The sequence below is a fragment of the Boleophthalmus pectinirostris genome, unplaced genomic scaffold (genome assembly GCF_026225935.1).
Source record: "Boleophthalmus pectinirostris isolate CB_2022bp ecotype Guang Dong unplaced genomic scaffold, ASM2622593v1 HiC_scaffold_2, whole genome shotgun sequence".
NCBI classification, from domain to species: domain Eukaryota; kingdom Metazoa; phylum Chordata; class Actinopteri; order Gobiiformes; family Gobiidae; genus Boleophthalmus; species Boleophthalmus pectinirostris.
In genome coordinates this window covers 42,444,388-42,471,619 of record NW_026571152.1, presented here as the reverse complement: position 1 = coordinate 42,471,619, position 27,232 = coordinate 42,444,388, and the positions used below count along the sequence as shown (strand labels likewise).

The following is a 27,232-nucleotide window of genomic DNA, read 5'->3' as shown; positions in this document are numbered from 1 at the left end:
ACAGACCTTTATTACACATTTATTACACATTTAATTATATGAAATAACAGACAAGAGTTATTATTATTCATGGACAAATTTAAAACCTTAGAGTGTGACTGACCCCAGAGTGTGACTGACCCCACAATGTGACTGACCCTAGAGTGTGACTGACCCTAGAGTGTGACTGAATCTAGAGTGTGACTGACCCCACAATGTGACTGACGCTAGGGTGTGACTGACCCTAGAGTATGATTGACCCCACAATGTGACTGACCCTAGGGTGTGACTGACCCTAGAGTGTGACTGACCCTAGAGTGTGACTGACCCTAGAGTGTGACTGACCCTAGAGTGTGACTGAATCTAGAGTATGATTGACCCCACAATGTGACTGACCCTAGGGTGTGACTGATCCTAGAGTGTGACTGACCCTAGAGTGTGTCTGACCCTAGGGTGTGACTGACCCTAGGGTGTGACTGAATCTAGAGTGTGACTGACCCCACAATGTGACTGACCCTAGAGTGTGACTGACCCTAGAGTGTGACTGACCCTAGAGTGTGACTGAATCTAGAGTGTGACTGACCCTAGAGTGTGACTGACCCTAGAGTGTGACTGAATCTAGAGTGTGACTGACCCCACAATGTGACTGACGCTAGGGTGTGACTGACCCTAGAGTATGATTGACCCCACAATGTGACTGACCCTAGGGTGTGACTGACCCTAGAGTGTGACTGACCCTAGAGTATGACTGACCGCACAATGTGACTGACCCTAGGGTGTGAGTAAACATATCAGAAGATGTAAAATGATTAAAGTCATTCTGTATTTACACAAATGTATTAAACATCCAGGAGCTCACAGGTCTCACATGGATCTGAACCAGTCTAAATCGGGTCTCACATGGATCTGACCCGGTCTAAGTCCAGGTCTCACATGGATCTGACCCGGTCTAAGTCCGGGTCTCACATGGATCTGCCCCGGTGTAACTCCAGGTCGTCTGAGGTCCTCTCTCTAGCGCCCCTTCTGGCCCGGGCCTGAAAGGACACAGCACATCCACAGGTCACAAATCTCTGTGTGTTTGTCAGTCCTCAGGATCCTTCCTCCACAGACGTCTTTGTAGGTCTCCTCTGGAGTCGGCTCCTCCGACGCAGAGCCAAGTGTCCTGCTCACTCTGAGCTGACGCTAAACTCACGCTCACACTCATGATTGTGTCAGGACTTTATTTGATTAAAATGCACTTTACTGATCTAAACCAGGTCTAAACCAGGTCTATATGAGGTCTATACCAGGTCTAAACCAGGACTAAACCAGGTCTACAACAGGACTAAACCAGGTCAGTACCTTGCAGTAGTAGTACATTGGGAGGGTGAACAGGAGCATCAACAGAAGAATCACCACGACTCTGATGATCAGGTCTGAGTCTGACTCTGCAACACAAAAGAACCCAGATCAGACCAGGACCCAAACCCAAGCCCCAAATCCAAACCCCCAAAACCCTGTTACTGTGGTTACTGCCATTGCCCGATTTGTCCCTTAACTCTTTATATAGTTTTTCTCCTGTTTCAGTGTGGAGAAGGTTTCAGTCGTGCTCATCTGGACTCTGTTTTTGTGATGAAGATGTTTCAGCTCTAGACATTTTCATTTGATGGAGCTGTTAGAAGCACTAGTTCTCCTCTGAGTAACTAAGTCCAGCCCAGAGGAGGAGTTTCAGAGTGAACCTGCCTCGTTTACAGCCAACAGCATTATGGATCATTCTGTCCTGAAACCAGGCAGGTTCACTCTGAAACTCCTCCTCTGGGCTGGACTTAGTTACTCAGAGGAGGATGAATTCCCAGTGTTTCTAACAGCTCCATCAAATGAAAATGTCTGGAGCTGAAACATCTTCATCACAAAAACAGAGTCCAGATGAGTACGGCTGAAACCTTCTCCACACTGAAACACTACTGGACTCCTGGTATGTGTGTGTTACACTCCTCTGGAGCAACTAGAAAAAACATCTGAGACATAAAAATGTAAGATCAGACTTTTACCTGAACACTTCACCTGCAGACCATCTGAGGAGGAGGATGAACCAGAGACACATTCTCTCACTGAAGACTTTTTCACACAGTCAGATGTGACCTCCCACACACGACTCTCTGGAAAATCTCCCTGTTCTCCATAAACAGCAGAGCCACAGTCCAGGTGTCTGCACACAGCATCTGTGGCCTCCTGGTCCCAGAGATGAGAGGAATCCACCACTCGTCTCCACTCTCCTCTGTGTTTCACCTCCACAGTCCCAGCACAACGACTGGCTCCTCCCACCAGCCTGAGAGGCTCTGAACAGACAAGAGACAGAGTGAAGCCCCGCCCCTTTACCTGAGCAGTGAAGCCCCGCCCCTTTACCTGAGCAGGTGAGGTTGACAGTGGCTCCAGAGGAGCAGGTGCTTGAGTTGGAGCGGGGACAGTCCATCAGAGCAGACTCATGGCCCTCACAGTGGAACGTCTGCCCCAGAGGAGAGAGCGCCCCCTGGAGGAGAGAAGGAGCCCCACAGTCCAGCTCCCTGCACAGCACCTCTGCCCCCCGCTGGTCCAAGTCCCCGTCACAGACCCCGGTCCAGGACCCGTCCCAGATCTGCACTGATCCTGAACACAGACCGGACCCCGAGACCAACCGCACCGAGTCTGTGGACACACACAGGTTTTCTGTGTCTCCAGAGAGAATCAACAAAGAGAAGCATGAGACAGTCACACACACGTGTGTTGCTGTTGAACGTGTGGGAGCTGTTCTGTTTTCCTGTTGCCCATGAAGTGCTCCTCTTTTTGTTTGGCCTTTAGTTATGGAGCCTATTCAAGCCCCTGTTGCCAATATGACAGCCTCTTTGCTGCTGCTGTAATGGTGCGGGGCGCAGAGCTCTATAAAATTGGTGCTTCTTGGCGTATTCACTCCCCCCACCCCTGACCTCAGACACCGAGCACAGGGCCATGGACACAAGGACGGGGATGTGAGGACCACTCCAGCCGGACAGAGACTAGGCACATGAAGGACGCTCTGTAAAGGCTTAAGGCCCAGAGCCCAGGAGTAAAGTGTCGCAGGCATCGTGTGTGGATGGCCTGGGTCCCTCTGTCTTGTTCAGTCAGCACTGACATTATCTCAGTCTATGGTGCAACTAAATCCTGGCTCCTGCTGGAGAGTCTCACCTTTCATTCCTGGTGAAATATTTGTCTGGATTGGCTCATCTCAGCTCAGGCAAACTGTTTGGAGATGCCTTGAAAAGGAACTGTACTAAAGGAATGGGATTTAAAGACTTTTCCTTGCAAATATTTTAAGAGTGTTTTTGAATGTCCTACCAACACATCTGCCTACTTCTAATATTAATAAATGTATCTATACTTTTTTTTAATCCGGCCCGCCAAACTGGAATAAATTACAATAATAAACCTTGTTGATGTTTTATTTGTCATGCATTTCCAGCGTTTCCCAGTAGATGGCGCACTATATATACATTGAGGTGCGGCGTATTATGTTGGCCGCAATGCTTTATGGGAACGTGTTCTTACAGGAGTTATTCGGACCATGAGTGAAGTAGTTGGTGCTTAAGATATAAGATGCACTGCTTCCAGTTTGAGTTGGTAAAAACCAATCAAAGAAACCTGTGGTCTCTGAGTTGTAATTGTTAATGTGTACAACATTTCGGAGGCAGGTTTTACTGCAGTCACAGGTGTGTGTCTGTGGTTGTGGTGTGAGCTTTGTTTTTGAGCTGTTTCCAGTCATATTTGGAAACGGTGAACTCATGATAAACATTCACTCGTGTTGTGCAGTGGAACAGGTCTCAACAGTTTCATGTTCTGAATCTTTCACAGCAGTGATGAAACGTGTAGCGTCTGAAGTCCTGGATAAATGTGAATAAGAATGTAATGAATCTGAGCTCTTAACACGTTATGTCCTGTCTTCTGTCCGGCCCTTCAGTCAAACTTTAGGACCCTATGTGGCCTGCGAGCCAGAAAGTTTGCCCACCCCTGCTCTAAAATGTCACAATAAGGCCGAGAATGTTTAGTACAGATGATATAAGACCCGTTTAGATTTACAGTTTATCAGTGAAAAAGGTGAATTTGGTGTTTAGTGAGCCTTTAAGGATGGTAAGTCAGTGGTAAGTGAAGTAAACAGAACTAAATCTAGTACCTCTGGGGTTGGCCCAGAGAGCACATTAACGTGTGTGAAAACCACCTAAAACACAAGCCACCATTTTGGTTCAAAAATGGATTCTCTTTGAACACAGTTAACACAACAAGACTAAAGAACAACAGACCAACAAATACAACAGTCCAATCAACCAGAAACAAACAAATCACCAGTGCAACAGAAACACAGGGTCAATGGCCATTCATTCATTTATTGTCTTTTTTGTCTATTTTACTACATGGTACCAGCAAAGTATTTCAGTCTCTGCCTCCTCTCTCCCTCAGCTGCACCTTGTCTTCTGATTACCAGCCCACAGTTATTACACTGCGTTATTAACTTGTAATTACACAATTATTGCATAATATTAAAGTTAGTATAGTAGCCTACATCATTTATTTGAGGCAGCGCCATGTAAAGTTGTGTCTCGTTGAGCTCCGCACAGGGACACACTCTTAATAACCATTTCGCTTTGGAAATAGTGCAACGAAGCTTTGCCTGCTAACTTAAGGTTGCTGTAATATCGGGTTGCGATCAACATGCCCAAAAAACAAGCAAATAAAACGGAACAATTGGATGCGGGAGCTGAGCCTCGCGCGGAAGCTAACGCTAGCATACCTGACCCAACCTGCCTGGACGAGGACGCAGCAGCCCGTGGCTACACCGGTGACCGACAAATTCTCAACGCAATCACTACGCTTAAACAAGAGTTGTTTGCCAAAATAGATGAGAAGGCAACTGAGACACAAGCGGAATTACGCAACGCCGTTGGGAAAATCAACAGGAGGCTGGATGCTATTGAAAGCCGCACGACTGATGTAGAAGCTGGAGTCAGCGAACACTCGGTCATTATCTCTGCTTTGGAGTCGGATGTGTCCAGTATGAAAAAGGATCTTGACTCACTGAAAGCCCGATGCGAGGACTTAGAGGCACGATCACGTCGCTGTAATATCCGCGTCACAGGTGTGAAAGAGGGACGAGAACATGGTAAACATCCTTCCCAGTTTGTAGCAAACATGCTGAAAGAAGCACTTGGTTTGGACAAATTGCCGTGTCTGGACATAGCACACAGAACAACCCGTACTAGACCGACACAAGAGGACCTACCGCCACGAGCATTTGTAGTAAAATGTCACTATTTCACTGAAAAAGAAATGCTTCTGAAGAAGGCTGCTGCAGCTGGGATAATAACGACCACTGATGGAGACCGCATCCGTGTCCTGTCCGACTTCACTCAGGCCGTGAGCAAACAGCGCGCGGCGTTTACGGAGGTGAGGAATCTGCTTCGCGGCTGCGAGGGGGTCCGCTACGGATTGAGGTACCCGGCCACGCTGAGGATCACGACTGCGGACGGACGTGAAAGCAGGTTCAAAGATCCCAAAACTGCAAAGGAGTTTGTTCTGAAGGAAATAAAGAAAGCATGACTGACGAAGTTACTGTTACAGCAGCTAAGATTTCCCAGGGATAACCAGGTGACACGGTCTGGCAAGGTAATATTTCATTGTCTATTTACGTGCCTTCCAGACTTATAAACAACGCTACCTCTACTCCCCATAGCAATATGTTATGTAAGTAGTCAAAGGACTAAGCGAAGCTTGTTGCTAAAATTGTACAATTATTATTATTATTTTATTTTTTTAAACAAAAAAACTGCATAGGTCCCTGTGTGGGAGACATGGTAAGCATCCTAAATGGAGTGTGATGATGTGGACTTTGGAAACCAGAAGTTGGATGGTCTCTTCATGGGACTATTTTTGATTTATTTCTATTTTTATAGTATAGTTGTTCATCATTGTACCTTTCTGGGGTGTTGTTTTCCCCCAATGTTGTGTTACTGGAGAGCAGGCTTTTTTGTTTTTTTGTTTTTTCCCCCCTACTCCAACTACTCTCAATACTTCAACATTAAATCCTTGTAATGCTATCTACCCATAAGGCTCTAACCCCTACTACATTGGTCAGCTGGAATGTTCGTGGGCTCAACCACCCTATCAAACGTAACAAAATTTTTTTCACATTTAAGTAAACTGCATTGTCGCATTGCTTATATACAAGAGACAAATTTGCTTAACAAAGACTATACAAGACTCCTCAGAAGGGGGTTCACACAATGTTTCCACTCAAATTTTAATAGTAAGAGTAGAGGAGTGGCTATTTTAATACACAGGGATGTGCAATATGTCGAGACTAAAACCCTAAGGGACAAAAATGGCCGTTATGTCATCACTCAAGGCAAACTATATAATAGGCCTGTTATTTTGGCCAATGTCTATGCCCCTAATTGGGACAATGCCAATTTCTTCACAAATCTCTTCTCCCTTTTACCAGACCTTGACTCTCATGAGCTAATATTGGCTGGGGACCTGAACTGCACCCTGAATCCAGCCCTGGACCGTTCTAGCCCTAAAGTTATGACGCAAAACAAATCAGCCCGATGCATTAGTGAGTTTCTTGAAGCTTACGGTGTGATGGACCCATGGAGATTTAAGCACCCGACATCCAAACAGTTTTCTTTCTTTTCCCCCGTACACCAAAATTATTCAAGAATTGACTACTTTTTAATAGATCAAAAATTATTACCCTTAGTTACCCACACAGAATACGACAGCATCGTAATATCTGATCACGCACCAGTGGTCTTAAAATTGAGCTTTCCAGAGAATGTGGCCTCGCCCATATCCTGGAGGTTAAACTCCAGATTATTGTCTGATCAAAAGTTTGTCGAATTTATTAATACACAAATAGATTTTTTTATAGAGCTCAATGAATCCCCTGAGATAAGCTGTTCCACACTCTGGGAAACTCTAAAAGCCTATTTGAGAGGGCAGGTGATTTCCTTTGTTGCAGGGGAAAATCTGAAACAAACAAAACGAGCCTCAGAGATAATTGATCGAATCAAGGAAATAGATCAGCAACACTCAGCGTCACCCTCTGACGAATTGTACAAGGAGAGAATCTTGCTCCAAACCGAATTCAATGAAGTCACCAATACTAAGGCCATAGACCTTCACCTTAGGTCCCGCCAAACATATTTTGAACATGGTGACCGGGCTAACAAACTGCTGTCACATCAGCTGAAACAATCAACAACTGCTGGCTCTATTGTTGCAATTAAGGATGGGCATGGACATGTACTTATAGATCAGAAGGACATTAATATGGAATTCAAATTATTTTTACGAGAAATTGTACAGCTCTGAAGCCAGTGACTTGGTCCAAGTGGAGAACTTCTTCAGTGACCTGACTCTGCTCACTTTAGAGGACTCAGATAAAACTAAGTTGGAGTCGGATTTGTCTCTGTCTGAAATAGACAATGCCATTAGGAAGATGAAATCTGGTAAAGCACCTGGCCCAGATGGGTATCCAATAGAATTTTTTCAAAACATTTGCCTCCAAATTGGCCCCGTTGCTGTTAAAAGTTTTCAGGGAGTCCCTGGACAACAAAGTTCTGCCCACGACAATGACCCAAGCTACAATTTCACTGTTGCTGAAAAAATCCAAAGACCCGCTCCTTTGCGAATCATATCGTCCCATTAGCCTTCTCAACTGCGACTATAAGATTCTAGCAAAGGCGCTGGCAGGGCGACTTGAAACTGTCCTTCCAAAATTGGTACACCCAGACCAGACGGGGGTTTGTTTGTGGGGAGGCAAATATCTAGCAATCTTCGGCGGGTGTTTAATGTCATCTATCAACGCAGTGATATTGTGCCTGAGGTAGTGATATCCCTTGATGCACAAAAAGCGTTCGATAGAGTGGAATACAATTTTCTATTCACCACACTTAAAAGAATGGGATTTGGCCCTATTTTTTGTTCTTGGATCCATATGCTGTATGCAACACCTCAGGCATCAATTAGAACAAATAAGGTTATGTCTAGTTTTTTTTCCTCTTGCTCGTGGAGCAAGACAGGGCTGCCCATTGAGTCCAATCCTATTCAATATCGCTATTGAACCCTTGGCAATTATGATAAGGGAATCTACGCAATTGCTTGGAATACAAGAGGGGGACAAACCCACAAACTATCCCTCTATGCAGATGACCTTCTCCTCTTTCTTTCAGATCCACACACCACTATTCCCATTGCTTTAAACATTATAGATAAATTTGGGCAGGTGTCTGGTTATAAATTAAATATGTCTAAAAGTATACTCTTCCCGATCAACAAAAAGGCTCAACAATTAGATCTCCAGGGTTTCCCCTTCACAATAAACAAGGACCATTTTAATTACTTGGGTGTATGTGTCACCTATGATTATAACCTCCTATTTAAAAAAAATTTCACAAATTCTCTAGAAAAAGCAAAACAAGATATGGATAAGTGGTCCAAACTCCCCTTGTCACTGGTCGGAAGAGTTAATTCTGTGAAAATGATAATCATGCCTAGGCTTCTTTATCTGTTTCAGACGGTGCCAGTCTTCATTCCTAAAGCTTTTTTTAAGGAACTGAATGGGTGCATGTCCATGTTCATCTGGAATAAAAACATCCCTCGAATCAGAAGAGAGTTCTTAGAAAGACGGAGGGAAGATGGTGGTCTATCACTACCAAACTTTCTTTACTACTACTGGGCAACAAACATTAACAAATTACTTTTTTGGGCTGCAGACACGCCAGAGGCGGAGTGTCCATCCTGGGTCCATCTTGAAGAGCACTCTAGCAATCCAGCTTCACTCTCATCGCTTATGTGCAGTGCACTACCTTTGAGTAAACGTCTGTGGACAAACAATGTTGTCGTACAGGGCACTTTAAAAATATGGTCTCAATTTAGAACCCATTTTAAAATCAAAGGCTCCTTAATTTTCAGCTCCTATTCAGCGTAATGTCCAGTTTGCCCCATCTTTAATAGACCCATCTTTTCAGCAATGGCATAGGAGAGGACTAAGATGCATTAAGGATCTTTTTAAAAGTGATAAATTCATTTCCTTCGAACAGCTAAAAAATGACTTTGATGTCCCACAGTCAGATTTTTTCAGATATCTTCAAATGCGTAGTTTTATTAAAACGGCTTACTCTTTAACCTTGCCCCCAAAAACATGGCTAGATGAGTGTTTGGATTTGAATCCGCTTGATAAAGGCTTGGTGTCAGTCATATACAATAAAATCCAAAGTGCAGCATCCCCATCACTGGGTCACTTAAAAATTCAATGGGAAGAGGAACTAGGTGAACATTTCACAGATAACACTTGGCAAAAAGCAATCACAAGAATCCATTCAACATCAATCTGCATAAGACATGGCTTACTACAGTTTAAGGTACTGCACAGGCTACATTTATCACCGGGTAAGATAGCCAGACTATACCCTGGTGCGGATTCTTCCTGTACAAGGTGCGGTCATGACCCAGCTAACCTGAGTCACATGTTTTGGGTATGCCCCCGGCTAAATGACCTCTGGTCAAAAATATTTGAAACGATTTCATTTATATGTAAAAGGACTATCGTAGCAAATTGTGGAACAGCTCTATTTGGGGTTGTGCCTCCGAATATTCCAGTGACCCCCCACCAGGCAGATGCGGTAGCATTCATCACGCTGCTTGCAAGACGATTAATACTGTTTAGCTGGAAGAAAGCAGCCCCACCATCTTTTAAGCGTTGGATGGAGGAAGTCATGTCCCACTTAAAGCTCGAACACTTGCGACACACTGTAAATGGATCAATTCAAAACTACCATAAAACCTGGCAGCCATTCCTCCTTTACTTTGAATCTTATTTTGAATCTGGATAAGTAGTGGCTCACTTGCTTTATGTAGTTCACTATAGTGACATAACATGCAGTAATGTTATTTATTATTATTTTATTTTTATTTTTGTTTCTTTCATTTGGAATTGCCTGCTGTCTTGTTGTTGTTTTTGTGCTATGCTATGTTTATGTATGTTTAAACATTTATAAAACTCAATAAAAAGAATTGATTACACTGCGTATTTGCTACAATAGTGTCCGGTGATGTCATGTCCTTGTTCACTTGTATTCCAACTTCTGAAGCTGTGGCAGTAGAAAGGACGAGACTACAGAAAGACTCCACCTTACAACAAAGGACCTCACTAACATCAGACCACATTTGTAATTTACAGGGCATCTGTTTCAACACCACGTACATTCAGTTTAGAGGAAACGTCTACGGGCAGATTCACGGCTGTGCCATGGGCTCTCTGGTCTCACTCACGCTCGCAAACCTTTTCAAGGAACTGTTTGAGAAGAAAGCTCTGACTTCATTCCTGGGCGCTTCTCTGATCCACTGGTTGCTTTATACACTGATGAAGATCCAAAAACAAAATCTGGAAGCCTTCATAGAACATCAATGCTGTGGACCATTGATGTGGATGGAGGCAAAGAGGTCTGTTGTCCCCGGCTCCAGGTTCTTAGGGGTGCTGAACTGGAACCTCTGCCTATTAATTAATATTAGAGGGGGACCCATGTGACTCTTAATGAATAATAATAATGCATCAGTTTTATTTGGTGCTTTTTTTGGACACTCAAAGACACTTTAGAGTTCATTATTCATTCACTCCATACCTGGTGGTGGTAAGCTACTACTGTAGTCACAGCTGCCCTGGAGCAGACTGACGGAAGCAAAGCTGCCAATCTGTGCCATCGGCTCCTCCAAGCACCAACAACTCTCACACATACACCACTTTCTTACTCGGCAATGCAGGTGAAGTGCCTTGCCTAAGGACACAACGACTGGCGCCCCCCTGTGGCTCCTGATTTTCCCACTGGTCTCCCATCCAAGTACTAACCAGGCCCAGCCTCGCTTAACTTCTGAGATCTGACAAGATCAGGCTTTAACAAGCTGGTATGGACAAGATTCTTCTTGTGCTGGGCCCCCAAATTTCTGTTGATGTTCTTGCCGTCACATGAAGTTCACACGTGAGGAGGCCACGCAGACCTGTTTGGTCTTTCTAGATCCCAGACCACAACAGGCCAATCAAATGTAACAGGGACAGAATGATCCATAATGCTGTTGGCTGTAAACGAGGCAGGTTCACTCTGAAACTCCTCCTCTGGGCTGGACTTAGTTACTCAGAGGAGGGTGAATTCCCAGTGTTTCTAACATGAGCACGGCTGAAACCTTCTCCACACTGAAACACTCCTGGACAAATGAAGAACTTCACCGTCTCAGAGTTTGTCCCATGTTCTGTGTCTGGAGTCACACGTGTGTCTCAGCTTCAATATTCACATCAAAGTTTTGACTCTTTCAAAGTTTATTCTTAGAAACTGAAACAAAATTGATGGAATTTGAGCAGAATCCTCAAAGTTCTGTTTTACTGAAGTCAGACTTTGCTCATTTCTGCTGTTTTCTAACCTTTAGTTTAAATCCACTATTTTCACACAGACAGAGCGAGGATTTATCAGTAAAACACTTTATATTCAAGAGTCAATTTGATCCAAACCATGTCAAACATGAGCTTTGTCCTGAGTACAGTTACTATAGCAACTTCAGCACCAAAGTATCTGGGCATGCTCAGTTTGAAAAACCAGACAAACAATGATATGACCCCTGACCCTCACATGACCCTGTGACCCCTGACCCTCACATGACCCTGTGACCCCTGACCCTCACATGAGTGTGTATCTGGACGTACCTCCCACAGAGAGCTGGAGTGTGTGGCTCTGAGAGGAGAAGTTGTGGTCAGACACCTGCAGGAGGTAAACACAGGTGTAGTTTCCTTTGTGGGCGGTGGTCAGCGTCAGAGAACAGGAAGTGGGCGGAGTGATTGACGGCGGGCAGGGTGCGGTTCTGAGCGGGGGGCGCGGCGGGAGAGAGGAGCCGGAAGGAGCCTCCCGGGTACTGTGGCTCCACGGAGCATTTGACCCTGAACTTTGAGCCCAGCTGCACCTGCACCCCCTGAGGCTGGAGCTCGGACGCCCCGTCACTCACAGACACGGAGATGATTGGACGATTCAGGACCAAGTCTGTGGAGACACATGACTGGACACATCATTCTGTGTGTGTGTGTTACACTCCTCTGGAGCAACTAGATAAAATATCAGAGACATAAAACTGTAAGATCAGACTTTTACCTGAACACATCACCTCCAGACCGTGTGAGGAGGAGGATGAACCAAGAACACATCCTCTCACTGAAGACTTTTTCACACAATCAGGTGTGACCTCCCACACACGACTCTGTGGAAAATCATCTCTCTGTTCTCCATAAACAGCAGAGCCACAGTCCAGGTCTCTGCACAAAGCATCTGTGTCCTCCTGGTCCCAGTATCCATCGGGCTCCACTCGTCTCCACTCTCGTCTGAGTCTCACCTCCACAGTTCCAGCACAGCGACTGGCTCCTCCCACCAGCCTGAGCAGCTCTGAACAAACAAGAGACAGAGTGAAGCCCCGCTCCTTTGCCTAAGCAGTGAAGCCCCGCCCCTTTACCTGAGCAGGTGAGGTTGACAGTGGCTCCAGAGGAGCAGGTCCTTGAGTTGGAGCGGGGACAGTCCATCAGAGCAGACTCATGGCCCTCACAGTGGAACGTCTGCCCCAGAGGAGAGAGCGCCCCCTGGAGGAGAGAAGGAGCCCCACAGTCCAGCTCCCTGCACAGCACCTCTGCCCCCCGCTGGTCCAAGTCCCCGTCACAGACCCCGGTCCAGGACCCATCCCAGATCTGCACTGATCCTGAACACAGACCGGACCCCGAGACCAACCGCACCGAGTCTGTGGACACACACAGGTTTTCTGTGTCTCCAGAGAATCAACAAAGAGAAGCATGAGACAGTCACACACGTGTGTCGCTGTTGAACGTGTGGGAGTTGTTCTGTTTTCCTGTTGCCCATGAAGTGCTCCTCTTTTTGTTTGGCCTTTAGTTATGGAGCCTATTCAAGCCCCTGTTGCCAATATGACAGCCTCTTTGCTGCTGCTGTAATGGTGCGGGGCGCAGAGCTCTATAAAATTGGTGCTTCTTGGCGTATTCACTCCCCCCACCCCTGACCTCAGACACCGAGCACAGGGCCATGGACACAAGGACGGGGATGTGAGGACCACTCCAGCCGGACAGAGACTAGGCACATGAAGGACGCTCTGTAAAGGCTTAAGGCCCAATGGGATTTAAAAAGACTTTTCCTTGCAAATATTTTAAGAGTGTTTTTGAATGTCCTACCAACACATCTGCCTACTTCTAATATTAATAAATGTAACTATCCTTTTTTTTAGTCATGCCACTTGATTTAACATATCTGCGTTTCACTGAATATTGATAAAATGTCCCTATTTAAGGGCATTTTAGTTTTTTTTTAAACAACTCTCTTTCCAAGAAGAGAGCTGTAAGAATAATAATGTTTTATTTAAAAACCTGTTTGTCTGCTGCTGTCATTAAAGATGCTTTGTTCTGCTGTGAAGGTTGGCATTGGTCAGTTTGCCTTAAGTCCATATTTGAACAAGTTTGCTCTAAAATGTCACAATAAGGCCGAGAATGTTTAGTACAGATGATATAAGACCCATTTAGATTTACAGTTTATCAGTGAAAAAGGTGAATTTGGTGTTTAGTGAGCCTTTAAGGATGGTAAGTCAGTGGTAAGTGAAGTAAACAGAACTAAATCTAGTACCTCTGGGGTTGGTCCAGAGAGCACATTAACGTGTGTGAAAACCGCCTAAAACACAAGCCACCATTTTGGTTCAAAAATGGATTCTCTTTGAACACAGTTAACACAACAAGACTAAAGAACAACAGACCAACAAATACAACAGTCCAATCAACCAGAAACAAACAAATCACCAGTGCAACAGAAACACGGGGTCAAACCTAAGTAAAACAGGGATAAACAAGGACACTTGGATAAAGAACTTCTGCTCTCTGAAAGGCTCAACTTTTTGGTCACCTCTAACCATCCCACAGTGGGCTACATCACAGCCACCAAAACAGCCAAGAAGAACAGCCACCACCTCCTTCCAACATCACATCTGAAGAGAGGAAGGCACTCGCAGAACTACAGAAAGATCACAGCTTAAACATTTGACCAAAGACTGCATTGTGATTATGAACACATCTGACTATGAAGCCAAAATCTACAGCCGCCTCAGTGACTCTGTTACTGATGAACGCCTGAAGAGGGACCGTCCAATGGATACAGGAAGGTCATCTTGAGATCCATCATCTGGTGTGCACCGCTCAGCATGAGAAGAACTCACAGGATTATGTGGCCAAAGTGAAACATCTCCAGGTGGATCCAGAGGTGAATGGTGTAATGAGGGTGACAAAACCGTGTTAACAATAAACTATCTTGCCTCGCTCCTGCTCTCTCACTTTATGTCTCTCTGCATGCGTTCGATCATGTGACCACGAGCGACCAATCATTAAGCTATATTAGCTCGAACCCCGGAAGCACGGCAGACGCGAGAGACAGACAAGCCAACGCATGCTACAGGAGCCAACCATGGATCTATTAAAATAACTGGAGGGTGTTGCTGCTTGTAGCTGCCTCCGGTTGACGTAGTGACACAAAGTTCTGTGTTTTACTGAAGACTCAGACACAGACAGGAGATGAATGGACAGCAAATAGAAAAAACATCTGAGACACACAAAAATGCAAGATCAGACTTTACCTGAACACTTCACCTTTACACCCCTAGGAGACGAATATGAACAATCGACACATCCTCTCACTGAAGAGTTTTTCACACAGCCAGATGTGACCCACCACACACGACTCTGTGGAAAATCATCTCTCTGTTCTCCATAAACAGCAGAGCCACAGTCCAGGTCTCTGCACACAGCAGCTGTGTCCTCCTGGTCCCAGTGTTCATAGGGCTCTACTCTTCTCCACTCTCCTCTGAGTTTCACCTCCACAGTTCCAGCACAGCGACTGGCTCCTCCCACCAGCCTGAACTCTGAATAAACAAGAGACAAAGTGAAGCCCCACCACTTTACCTGAGCAGTGAAGCCCCGCCCCTTTACCTGAGCAGTGAAGCCGCACTCCTTTACCTGAGCAGTGAGGCCCCGCCCCTTTATTAGAGCAGGTGAGGTTGACAGTGGCTCCAGAGGAGCAGGTCCTTGAGTTGGAGCGGGGACAGTCCATCAGAGCAGACTCATGGCCCTCACAGTGGAACGTCTGCCCCAGAGGAGAGAGCGCCCCCTGGAGGAGAGAAGGAGCCCCACAGCCCAGCTCCCTGCACAGCACCTCTGCCCCCCGCTGGTCCAAGTCCCCGTCACAGACCCCGGTCCAGGACCCGTCCCAGATCTGCACTGATCCTGAACACAGACCGGACCCCGAGACCAACCGCACCGAGTCTGTGAACACACATGTGACATCATCACTCTGAGCCAATAGGACACATGCCGTGTTCATGTAAACACAGAAACTGTGAAGATCCAAGCTCCAACTGGAGAAACGGGCTTGAACACAAACTCAGTCGGAATTTGAAGTGTGGTGTTGGAGTTTTCTGAGTTTGCGTTACAGAGACACGTGTCCTTTTGGGAGGACAGCATGGACTGAGAGGGGTTTGGTTTCAAATACACAGATGCTTCTGCTTTGCAAACGAAACACATTGAAGCCAAATGCAGCTTTATTTTCTGATGAATGAAGTCATCAGTGACGCAATTTTTTTGAAATTTTTTTTTTATTTAGAAGCAATTTGCAAGAAACAAAGACCCATCCACTCCAGCTTCATCCCACCACAAGAACACAGGTTTTCTATATCTCCACATGTGTGTGACTGTCACACATGAGCATCACTGTCACTGCTGCAGAGAAAACTGCCATATTACTGACCTTTGACCTGTGGAAGCTGTTGCCATGGTATTGGAACTTTAACAAGAATATTTCTAGTAATACTAAGTAGTTTGCATTAGATCAATTATTTTAAGACACTGGACACATGAGAGGTATTGCCTGGACACGAGTCTTACACAAAAGACTCATTTAGACATCTTCCTTCACTCTTTCATAAGGACTAAAGATCTTTTACAACAAAGCTACATATCGACAGGTTTGTTAAGGCAATTGGCTCAAGTAAATCCAAATAAATAATAATATATTAAATAAATAACAAAGACACAAATAAAAAAAAGACCCTACTGGAGCTGGATCAATCAATCTCTAAATGACTTTCTGCAGAGAAAGAAGAGGAGTAAACTTCAAACAGCTTCCTGTTATTCAATTATTGAATATTGTGTTTGTATATTGAGTTGTAAATGTCATGTGCATAATCTTTTATTTGTGTAAAACTGTTAATGGTTTTTGTAACTAGTGTGAGTGGAATTTTACAGACTGTCCTCCTCACCCCACTCTTTGTAGCCAGGATTTCACACATATCAGTCTGGCCTTTTCCCCAAAACACACAGGTGGTCACAAAGGACTCTGTTATCATTGAGAGCCCGTCCACGGGGAGTTCAGGGCGAGAGAAAGAATTTAACTTAGGAATGAGAAACAGACCATTCGGAGTTGAACAAAGGAGGGACAACACACAAGTTTTCTTTGTAAAAGTTGTGTCCGTCTCTTGACGTGTTTTTATCAAGTTTTCTGTAGCTGACCTGACCAAAAGCAAAGCCTTCATATTTTTCCAAATTTAAATATTTGCATTTTTGTTTTTATTGGTTGATCGGCCTTACTCGGTGACCAGCGCTGTTCAGCCCTCATGGACACTAGAAAGATGTCGTCTACTCCTCTGAGGGTGATATAGAGGAGTGTGTGAGTGTGTGTGTGTGTGTGTGCGCGCGTGTGTGTGTTAGTGTGTTAGTGTATTAGTTACACTCCTCTGGGGCAAGTAGAAAAAACATCTGAGAGTCATAAAAATGTAAGATCAGACTTTTACCTGAACACATCACCTCCAGACCCCAGGAAGTGGAGGAGGAATTGGAAGCGAGGAATGAACCAGAGACACATTCTCTCACTGAAGACGTCTTCACACAGTTCGGACTGAGCCACCACACATGACTCTCTGGAAAATCATCTCTCTGTTCTCCATAAACAGCAGAGCCACAGTCCAAGTCTCTGCACACAACAGCTGTGTCCTCCTGGTACCAGTATCCATACGGGCTCCACTCGTCTCCACTCTCCTCTGTGTTTCACCTCCACAGTCCCAACACAGCGATTGGTTCCTCCCACCAGCCTGAGCTCTGAACAGACAAGAAACACAGTGAAGCCCCGCCCCTTTACCTGAGCACTGAAGCCCCGCCCCTTTACCTGAGCAGGTGAGGTTGACAGTGGCTCCAGAGGAGCAGGTCCTTGAGTTGGAGCGGGGACAGTCCATCAGAGCAGACTCATGTCCCTCACAGTGGAACGTCTGCCCCAGAGGAGAGAGCGCCCCCTGGAGGAGAGAAGGAGCCCCACAGTCCAGCTCCCTGCACAGCACCTCTGCCCCCCGCTGGTCCAAGTCCCCGTCACAGACCCCGGTCCAGGACCCGTTCCAGATCTGCACTGATCCTGAACACAGACCGGACCCCGAGACCAACCGCACCGACTCTGTGGACACACATGTGACATCATCACTCTGAACCAATAGGACACATGCCGTGTTCATGTAAACACAGAAACTGTGAAGATCCAAGCTCCAACTGGAGAAACGGGCTTGAACACAAACTCAGTCGGAATTTGAAGTGTGGTGTTGGAGTTTTCTGAGTTTGCGTTACAGAGACACGTGTCCTTTTGGGAGGACAGCATGGACTGAGAGGGGTTTGGTTTCAAATACACAGATGCTTCTGCTTTGCAAACGAAACACATTTAAGCCAAATGCAGCTTTTTCTGATGAATGAGTGAAATTCAGAATCAGTGAAACTGACTTCTATATTGAGTTGTAAATGTCATGTGCATAATCTTTTATTTGTGTAAAACTGTTAATGTTTTTTGTAACTAGTGTGAGTGGAATTTTACAGACTGTTCTCCTCACTCCACTCTTTGTAGCCAGGATTTCACACATATCAGTCTGGCCTTTTCCCCAAAACACACAGGTGGTCACAAAGGACTCTGTTATCATTGAGAGCCCGTCCACGGGGAGTTCAGGGGGAGAAAAAGAGTTTAACTTAGGAGTGAGAAACAGACCATTCGGAGTTGAACAAAGGAGGGACAACACACAAGTTTTCCTTGTAAAAGTTGTGTCCGTCTCTTGACGTGTTTTTATCAAGTTTACTGTAGCTGACCTGACCAAAAGCAAAGCCTTCATCCTTCCATCCATCCACTTTCTTCCGCTTATCCAGGGCCGGGTCACGGGGGCAGCAGTCTAAGCAGGGACTCCCAGACTTCCTTCACCCCAGACACTTCGTCCAGCTCCTCCAGAGGAACCCCGAGGCGTTCCCAGGCCAGCCGAGAGACATAGTCCCTCCAGCGTGTCCTGGGTCTTCCCCGGGGCTTCCTCCAGGTGTGGGTTTCCCCCACATGATGAGTTCCAATCAGAAGCCAGTTACGTCAACCGGAATGGCGTCACCGGGGCCCCACCCTGGAGCCAGGCCTGGGGTGGGTGCTCGAAGGCGAGCGTCTGGTTGCCGGGCCTTCCTCCATGGGGCCCGGCCTGGCTCAGCCTGAACGAGCGACATGGGGCCGCCCTTCCGTGGGCCCACCACCTGCGGGAGGAGCCATATGGGCGGCAGTCGAAGGCGGGGGCCTCGACGACCAGATCTCCAGACATGGAGACATGGCAAAGCCTTCATATTTTTCTAAATTTAAATATTTGCATTTTTGTTTTTATTGGTTGATCGGCCTTACTCGGTGACCAGCGCTGTTCAGCCCTCATGGACACTAGAAAGATGTCGTCTACTCCTCTGAGTGTGATATAGAGGAGTGTGTGAGGGTGAATGTGTGTGTGTGCATGTGTGTGAGAGAGATATAGAGGAGTGTGTGTGTGTGTGTGTGTATGTGTGTGTGTTTCGTGTGTGCGTGTTACACTCCTCTGGAACAAGTAGAAAAAACATTTGAGAGACATAAAAATGAAAGATCAGACTTTTACCTGAACACTTCACCTCCAGACCTGAGGAAGCGAGGAATGAACCAGAGACACATTCTCTCACCGAAGACGTCTGCACACAGTTCGGACTGAGCCACCACACATGACTCTCTGGAAAATCATCTCTCTGTTCTCCATAAAGAACAGAGCCACAGTCCAAGTCTCTGCACACAACAGCTGTGTCCTCCTGGTCCCAGTGTCCATCGGGCTCCACTCGTCTCCACTCTCCTCTGTGTTTCACCTCCACAGTCCCAACACAGCGATTGGTTCCTCCCACCAGCCTGAGCTCTGAACAGACAAGAAACACAGTGAAGCCCCGCCCCTTTACCTGAGCATGAAGCCCCGCCCCTTTACCTGAGCAGGTGAGGTTGACAGTGGCTCCAGAGGAGCAGGTCCTTGAGTTGGAGCGGGGACAGTCCATCAGAGCAGACTCATGGCCCTCACAGTGGAACGTCTGCCCCAGAGGAGAGAGCGCCCCCTGGAGGAGAGAAGGAGCCCCACAGTCCAGCTCCCTGCACAGCACCTCTGCCCCCCGCTGGTCCAAGTCCCCGTCACAGACCCGGTCCAGGACCCGTCCCAGATCTGCACTGATCCTGAACACAGACCGGACCCCGAGACCAACCGCACCGAGTCTGTGGACACACACAGGTTTCTCTCCTCAACAAAGAGAAGCATGAGACAGAGGAGTGTGTGTGTGTGTGTGTGTGTTACACTCCTCTGGAGCAACTAGAAAAAAACCTCTGAAAGACACAAAACTGTAAGATCAGACTTTTACCTGAACACTTCACCTCCAGACCTGAGAAGGAGGAATGAATCAGAGACACATTCTCTCACTGAGGACGTCTTCACACAATCAGGACTGAGCCTCCACACACGACTCTCTGGAAAATCATCTCTCTGTTCTCCATAAACAGCAGAGCCACAGTCCAAGTCTCTGCACACAACAGCTGTTTCCTCCTGGTCCCAGTATCCATACGAACTCACTCGTCTCCACTCTCCTCTGTGTTTCACCTCCACAGTCCCAGCACAGCGACTGGCTCCTCCCACCAGCCTGAGCAGCTCTAAACAGACAAGAGACAGAGTAAAGCCCCGCCCCTTTACCTGAGTATTTTCTGAGTAACTTTCTACTGAATCAGCAAAGACAATGAAGTCATGTAAATGTGTTTGTGATGTTTGAGCGGCGGCTCTCTGACTCTGATGTCAGAAAGTGTTTATCCTGTGTCCTCCCTCTCACCAGGAGGTTGTGGGTTAAAGTCCTGATCTCTGTGAGTGGAGTGTGCATGTGCACCGATCTATAATAAGAAGTGGATAAGCCCCTCCACCTTTGTGACTAGTGGCCGCTCCAGGTACTGCAGCGTCCAGGAGCTCCGGCCCAGAAACTATTCTCCCATAGGACCTGACCTCTGACCTCTGACCTGACCACAGAGCTCAGTGCATTTATGTGAGTACAAACTGCCCGTGCTCTGACAGGGCATCCAGCTTTCACAAAGAGAGGTTTTTAGAGATTCTTGTCATTTTCACAACATAAACTTTACATTTTTTTAAATCCTCAGAGCTCCAAAAAGTGATCTTTGTCAGACTGAGCCGTGCACCGGATCGAGCACCCATGGGTACCCAACAGACGGGGGGGTAAGGTGAATCAAATAAACGACAAACCGGAAAAAAATAGTTGACGTGTCCAGGACATCCGTTGCCCTGGAGACAAGTGACATTTCCCGACTTTTCCTGGAACAATGGACTAGACTGAGAGAGACTTGAGTGTTTTGACATAAAACCATCAGCGGAGGAGATCAACTCGACGGCTCCGCTCCTGGTTCAGTCCTGGTTTAGACCTGGTTTAGACCTGGTTTAGACCTGGTTTAGTCCTGGTTCAGTCCTGGTTTAGACCTGGTTTAGACCTGGTTTAGTCCTGGTTCAGTCCTGGTTTAGACCTGGTTTAGACCTGGTTTAGTCCTGGTTCAGTCCTGGTGTAGTCCTGGACTAATGGGCTGACACTGATTTATTATGGACATGGGCGGGTAATGGGTGGAATGCTGTGGAATGGGTGCAGATATAATTTTGATATAATCACGGGTTATTGGGCGGGTGTGGTGCTGTACTGCGCAGGTGCAGGCGGGTGAGGGCGGGTACAGGTGGGTGTGGGCAGGTGTGGGTCTCCAAAAATGGAGCCGAGCAGAACTCTGGTCTCGTCCTGCTCTGAGCTGCTTGCTTCACTCTAGCAGCTCTTGCTCTGATTGGTCAGAACTGATCACATGGTGCATTTTACGCAAAGAGAGCGCAAAACACTCTCCCATTTCCAAACACACACTGGCACTCATGTCATCGACTGGTGCCCACTGACATGGCACGGTGGCATCCCCCATGGCTGCGACAGTGGCCTAATTGTTATTGTTCACCCCAAAACATAGGGCGCACTTGACATCATGCACGAAGTGCACATGAAAACAGAGCGTGAAGTGCTCTCCCCTTATCAAACACTCAATGCCAGTCAATAGTGCCACTCATGGCATCCAATAGTACAGACTGGCATTGCCCATTGCGGCGACAGCAGCATAATTGTAATTGTTAACTCCAATGGGCATGTGAGTAATCGACGAGGTTGCGCTCATTATTGACAGAGGACCACACGGGTGCGTTATTGGCTGTGAGCACTTTCCAATGATATATATATGTGCCACCATCGGTGGAACTATGTTGTTATCGTTCTGGTTTTTCCTCTTCTTATTATTAGGCCCGAGCACCATTGGTGGTGCCAAAATAAGAATTTACAATTCCAATTTACAAATACTCCACATCAAAAAAAAAAAAAAAAAAGGTGTGACATCGCCCCCTGCAAAATCAAAATACACGCCTATGGATATACCCGAAAAATCAACTTTGTTCTAGACAAACGAAATTTGGGTGATGGATAGATCTTGTCATTCCAAAAAAAAAAAAAAAAAAAAAAAAAAAAAATGCAGTTGCTAGGCAACCAACAGGACTGATGGAGCCACACTGGACTGATTGTGCGACCTGTCCTCCTACTTGAACAAACTAGGATTTTTGACCCAGACTCACCAGAATCATTCTGTATCTAGACAAGTGGGACATTAAAAGTTGTAAAAAGCTTTTTAAAAGATCAAACGGTGTTACCATGACAACGGTGCACATTTCGGGTTCGTTTTTGCGGCTTGCCATCAAACTTTGGCCGATTTCACTCAAATTTTAATAGTTGGTGGACACCCCGACCCTGAACAGATTTATATAAGAAAATCTAAAATGGATACAATAGCGCCCCCTAGTGAGATTGAATGGAACAGCAAACTCTTACTTTGTCATAGACATATAAAATGGTACACACATTCGTGACATGGTATTGATGAAAAAAGTCAATGACGCCCACAGGCCAAAAATCTGTCCTCGCCAATAGGATGCCCAACAAAAACTCTGACGTACTCAAACCAAATTTGGTACACAGATGCATCATGGGAATAGAAACAAAAAAGTATATTGTGACTACGCCCCCCTCCCAAACCGGAAGTCCGCCATCTTGGATTTAAAAAAAATCAACACATACACAAATTGAGAAAAATGGTAGGGTACGGTTAACATTAGGGGTTAGGGTTAGGGCTACGGTTAGGAGTTCAGGTAAGGTTAGTGTTAATTTAGGAGTTAGTCCAAGAGGTAAGGTGCATTCGTGGGGCATATTTAATAATAATAATAATAATAATAAGAAGAAGAAGAAGAAGAAGAAGAATTAAAGTGCTATAGCAAGCAAGTATATTTTAAGCCCATGTGCAGAGGAGTGCAGGACACTGAAAACGGAGCTACTTTGTGTTCACCTTCCATTTTATTACACTTCCATGATACCTGTGTTAGTGTGGCAGAGTGTTTATCTTGTGTCGTCCCTCTCACCAGGAGGTTGTGGGTTAGACTCCTGAGGTCTGTGAGTGGAGTGTGCATGTGCTCCCTGTGTTACTGTGGCAGAGTGGTTAGCCTGGTGTGTGAGTGTCTTTACCTGAGCTCTTGTCTTCTGCCAGGACCCCTGCACACACAAGAGACATGTCACATAATGTGATGTGTTGATCAGAGCCACTAAACATCAGACGTGTTTTGGACGTGTAGATCATGTCCATACCACATCTGTTGGTCCAAGACCAGTTCTGGACTAAAGACATGTAAATGACGTCCAGTATTTCAACGTCTCACTCTGACTCTGTTCACACATGAACATTCACACAGATATGAAGGTTCACACATGAACATTCACACAGATATGAAGGTTCACACATGAACATTCACACAGATATGAAGGTTCACACATGAACATTCACACAGATATGAAGGTTCACACATGAACATTCACACAGACGTGAACACTCACACGTGAACATTCACACAGACATGAACGTTCACACATGAACATTCACACGTGAACATTCACATATGAACATTCACACAGACATAAATTTACACACATGAATGTACACACATGAACGTACACACATGAACATTCACACAGACGTGCACATTCACACATGAACATTCACACATGAAAATTTACACAGACACATGAATGTTCACATATCAACATTCACACAGACATGAACATTCACACAGACATGAACATTCACACAGACATGAACATTCACACAGACATGAACATTCACACAGACATGAACATTCACACAAATGAACATTCACACAGACGTGAACATTCACATATGAACATTCACACCGTCCATCCATTTTCTTCCACTTATCCGGGGCTGGGTCACGGAGGCATCAGTCTAAGCAGGGACTGCCAGACTTCCTTCACCCCAGACATTTCCTCCAGCTCCTCCAGGGGGACCCTGAGGCTTTCCCAGGCCAGTCCAGAGACATAGTCCCTCCAGCGTGTCCTGGGTCTTCCCCAGGGCCTCCTCCCTGCGGGACATGCCCGGAACACCTCCTGAGGGAGGTGCCTGGGAGGCATCTGGAATAGATGCCTGAGCCACCTCTTCACCACAATGGTCTGATACAGTGACCGCATCACTGCCGACGCAGCACCGATCCACCTGTCAATCTCATCCGCACTCTGAACACTGAGGCGATCCACCTCGCAGCACCGATCCACCTGTCAATCTCACTTTCTGTCCTACCCTTCAGCTGCCTCAGGAGTCTCACAAGCCAACAAGGCCTGATAGGACTCCTTCAGCCTGATGGCATCCCTTACTTCCGGTTCCACCACTGGGTTTGGGGATTGCTACCGCGACAGGCACCACAGACTTTACGCCTACAGCTATGAGTGGCCACATCGACAATAGAGACCGAGAACAAAGCCCACTCGGACTCCATGTCCCCAGCCCTGGAATCCTGGAAAAGCCCTCCCGGAGATGTGAGTTGAAAGTCCCTCTGACAGAGGCTCCGCCAGACGTTCTAAACAGACCCTCACTACACGCTTGGGCCTGCCAGGTCTTTCCAACTTCCTCCTCCACCAGCGAACCCAACTCACAACCAGTTGGTGATCAGTTGACAGCTCAGCCCCTCTCTTCACCCGAGTGTCCAAGACACGCGGTCGGAGGTCAGATGACACGATGACAAAGTCGATCATCGACCTCCGGCCTAGGGTGTCCTGGTGCCACGTGCACTTATGGACACCCTTGTGCTCGAACATCTTGTTTGTTATGGACAAACTGTGACTAACACAGAAGTCCAATAACAAAACACTGCTCGGGTTCAGTTCAAGGAGGCCGTTCCTCCTAATCACCCCTCTCCAAGTGTCACTGTCGTTGCCCACGTGGGCACTGGGGTGAACTCCAACACACAGCGGCTGAGCTGTGGGGCAATGAGCCCACACCAGCCCACTGCCGCTCCCCCCGGCCAACGCCAGAGAAGTAGAAAGTCCAGCCCCTCTCAAGGAGCCAGAGAGGTGACATTCCATATCCCCAGAGCAAGACTCCATGTACGGAGATCCGACCGCTGAGGTCTCCGCCTTTGACTGCTGCCCAGATCTCTCTGCACCGGGCCACTATGGATCCTCCTGCAGGCGGTGGGTCCACACCGCTATTTCAGGCTCATGTGGGGATTCATGAACATTCATACATGAACGTTAACTAATGAACATTCAAACAAACATGTGAACATTCACACTTGAACATTCACACATGAACATTCACACAGACATGAACGTACACACAGACACATTAACCTTTCACACGGACATGAACATTTAAGAGCTGGGACATAGTTTGAGACTCACAGGAGCCAGTTCCCTTCAGACTGAAGGAGCCGCGCTGTGGGGCCAAAAGCACTTTGACAAATAAATGTGAAACATGAGACAGAAACCAAACCAGAAACCGTGTTGGAGCAGTGTGTTCTACCACAGCTCCACCAGCTCCTTCAGCCTGGTCTGTGTCAGTGTCCAGAGTCTGAACAAGGACCAGCCCACATGGACTTAAGGGCTGATCACGTTTTAGTCCTGGTTTAGTCCTGGTTCAGTCCAGTCTTGTTTTTCTTCTACATTCTACATTTTAGACAAACAGAAAACATCATAAATGAGTCGGTGATGTTTTGTAGTTTTTAAATGCTCAAAGAATGAAAATATAACGGCTGCAAAATGTGTAGATTTTCAGGTATATTTAAGTGTATATTTTATAATTTTGTATTTGCCCCTTGAAAAAAAACTTTGATAAAAACATTTTTCTGTATTTAAAGCCCAGGATGTCTTAAAAATGTCATTCGGTGCAAAAGGACATATAGTTACATTTTTAAATAATTTATATTATTGAAAATGATGAAAACACAAACTGAGATCTACAAATAAACAGTATGGCATCCTTTTTTCTTTTTTTTTTCATAAAATTTTGAAGAATTTCACAATTTGTATGACATTAAACTCTAAATTCTGGTAAAAAAAAAAAATAAAAAATTCACAAAAAGGGTAAAACTCACAAAATTAAATAAAACTTAAGCATGTTGACACTTTCTCTCTTTAAATTTAAGTTCTTGTGTTAAAAAAAATAAAAATAAATTGTCAAAACAAAATTTTTCTGACACATTTCACTGTAATATCAGAATTTCACAGAGTGAATCTGCTGTTTTACCAAATGACGGTTCAACTGAAACACAAAAAATGGCCTCTGTTTTGAAACGGACTTTATAAAAACTCACACGAATGTCATTTTTTAAACATTTTCATTCTAAACTGGTTTATACTTTATCCATCAGACAAACAAAAGCGTCAGTGTCGAGTCTCACACCAAAACCTGATTTCAAAAGAATATTTTAAAACTAAAACAGTTTTAAACACATTCTCAAGATTAAACCAAAATCATATCCAGAACTGTGCCATTTGTTTTTCTCGTGACAAAAGTGTCACCAACAAAAACTAAGAGGACAAATCTGAGTTATGTTTCCACTTCAGAGTCCGTCAGGGTCCACACAGTGATGTCATCAGGTGAAACATGATCTCAGATTATTGTTCAAATTGTGTCTTTAACTTTGTTTAACTGAATGACTTTGATGAAATAGACTTTTGGAGACAATTTTATTTAAGACATTAAATGTAGTTCTTTTGTGTTAATTTTGAAAATACTTTTTTATGTTCATACCAAAACTTGTAAAATTCTGCCACAGAGAAAAGTTTATGATTTTGTCAATTTTTATAATTTGTGCAAACAAAAGTTTCACTGATTTTATGTGTGACTCTTTCACCAAATGACTTTTTAAGACTTTAAACCTGTAAAATTCTTTCAGATTTGGTTTCTTCTTCCAACTGTGTTTTGGTACAACTAAAGTGAAATAAAAAACAAATACATTTAAACTATTTTAAACCTTTATATTTAAAGAATGTCACATCACTGATCCTTATAATATTTATATTTATATATTCAGATCTTCAGAGTGTTCACACTTTGCTTTGTGCAGCTCAAACCCTTGTCCTTCTCTCAATGAGCTTCATGATAAAGTCCCTGAAATGGTTTTCACTTCACAGCTGAGTCGGGTCAGAGGATGAAGAGTGAAAAGAGCGACCAAATCAAAGGGTAAAAGTGTTTAAAAAATACATCTAAAACAAGTCTGGAGTCATTTTGAGTTGTTCACACACGCACATAGAAACAAGATTCACTTACCCAGACTGAGGACGGACCAGACCAGGACCAGTGCTGCAAGGGCCATAACCAGGACTAAACCAGGACTGAACCAGGACTAAACCAGGACTAAACCAGGACTAAACCAGGCCTGAAAATGATAAAAATTGTGGTCTCCT

General features: G+C 45.5%; 2 protein-coding genes across 2 annotated transcripts; both read right to left on the bottom strand.

The window, feature by feature from the left end:
* Positions 1-103: 103 nt before the first annotated feature.
* On the bottom strand, positions 104-3,166 carry LOC129409537 (scavenger receptor cysteine-rich domain-containing protein SCART1-like). The gene is made up of 5 exons (XM_055155925.1): positions 3,160-3,166; positions 2,365-2,643; positions 2,010-2,297; positions 1,321-1,406; positions 104-1,013 (listed from the first exon to the last, which is right to left on the bottom strand). The coding sequence occupies exons 1-5, from the start codon at positions 3,164-3,166 to the stop codon at positions 942-944; spliced, it is 732 nt and encodes a 243-aa protein (XP_055011900.1). The 3' UTR covers positions 104-941.
* LOC129409536 (deleted in malignant brain tumors 1 protein-like) lies at positions 2,508-27,232 on the bottom strand. Its single transcript, XM_055155924.1, is given in 14 exon segments — positions 2,508-2,643; positions 11,717-12,047; positions 12,156-12,443; positions 12,511-12,789; positions 14,674-14,958; positions 15,053-15,358; positions 16,882-17,101; positions 17,103-17,185; positions 17,253-17,531; positions 19,009-19,293; positions 19,360-19,637; positions 19,781-20,066; positions 23,003-23,029; positions 27,096-27,232. Coding segments are annotated over 13 exon segments (2,946 nt in total). The 5' UTR covers positions 27,142-27,232; the 3' UTR covers positions 2,508-2,643; positions 11,717-11,763.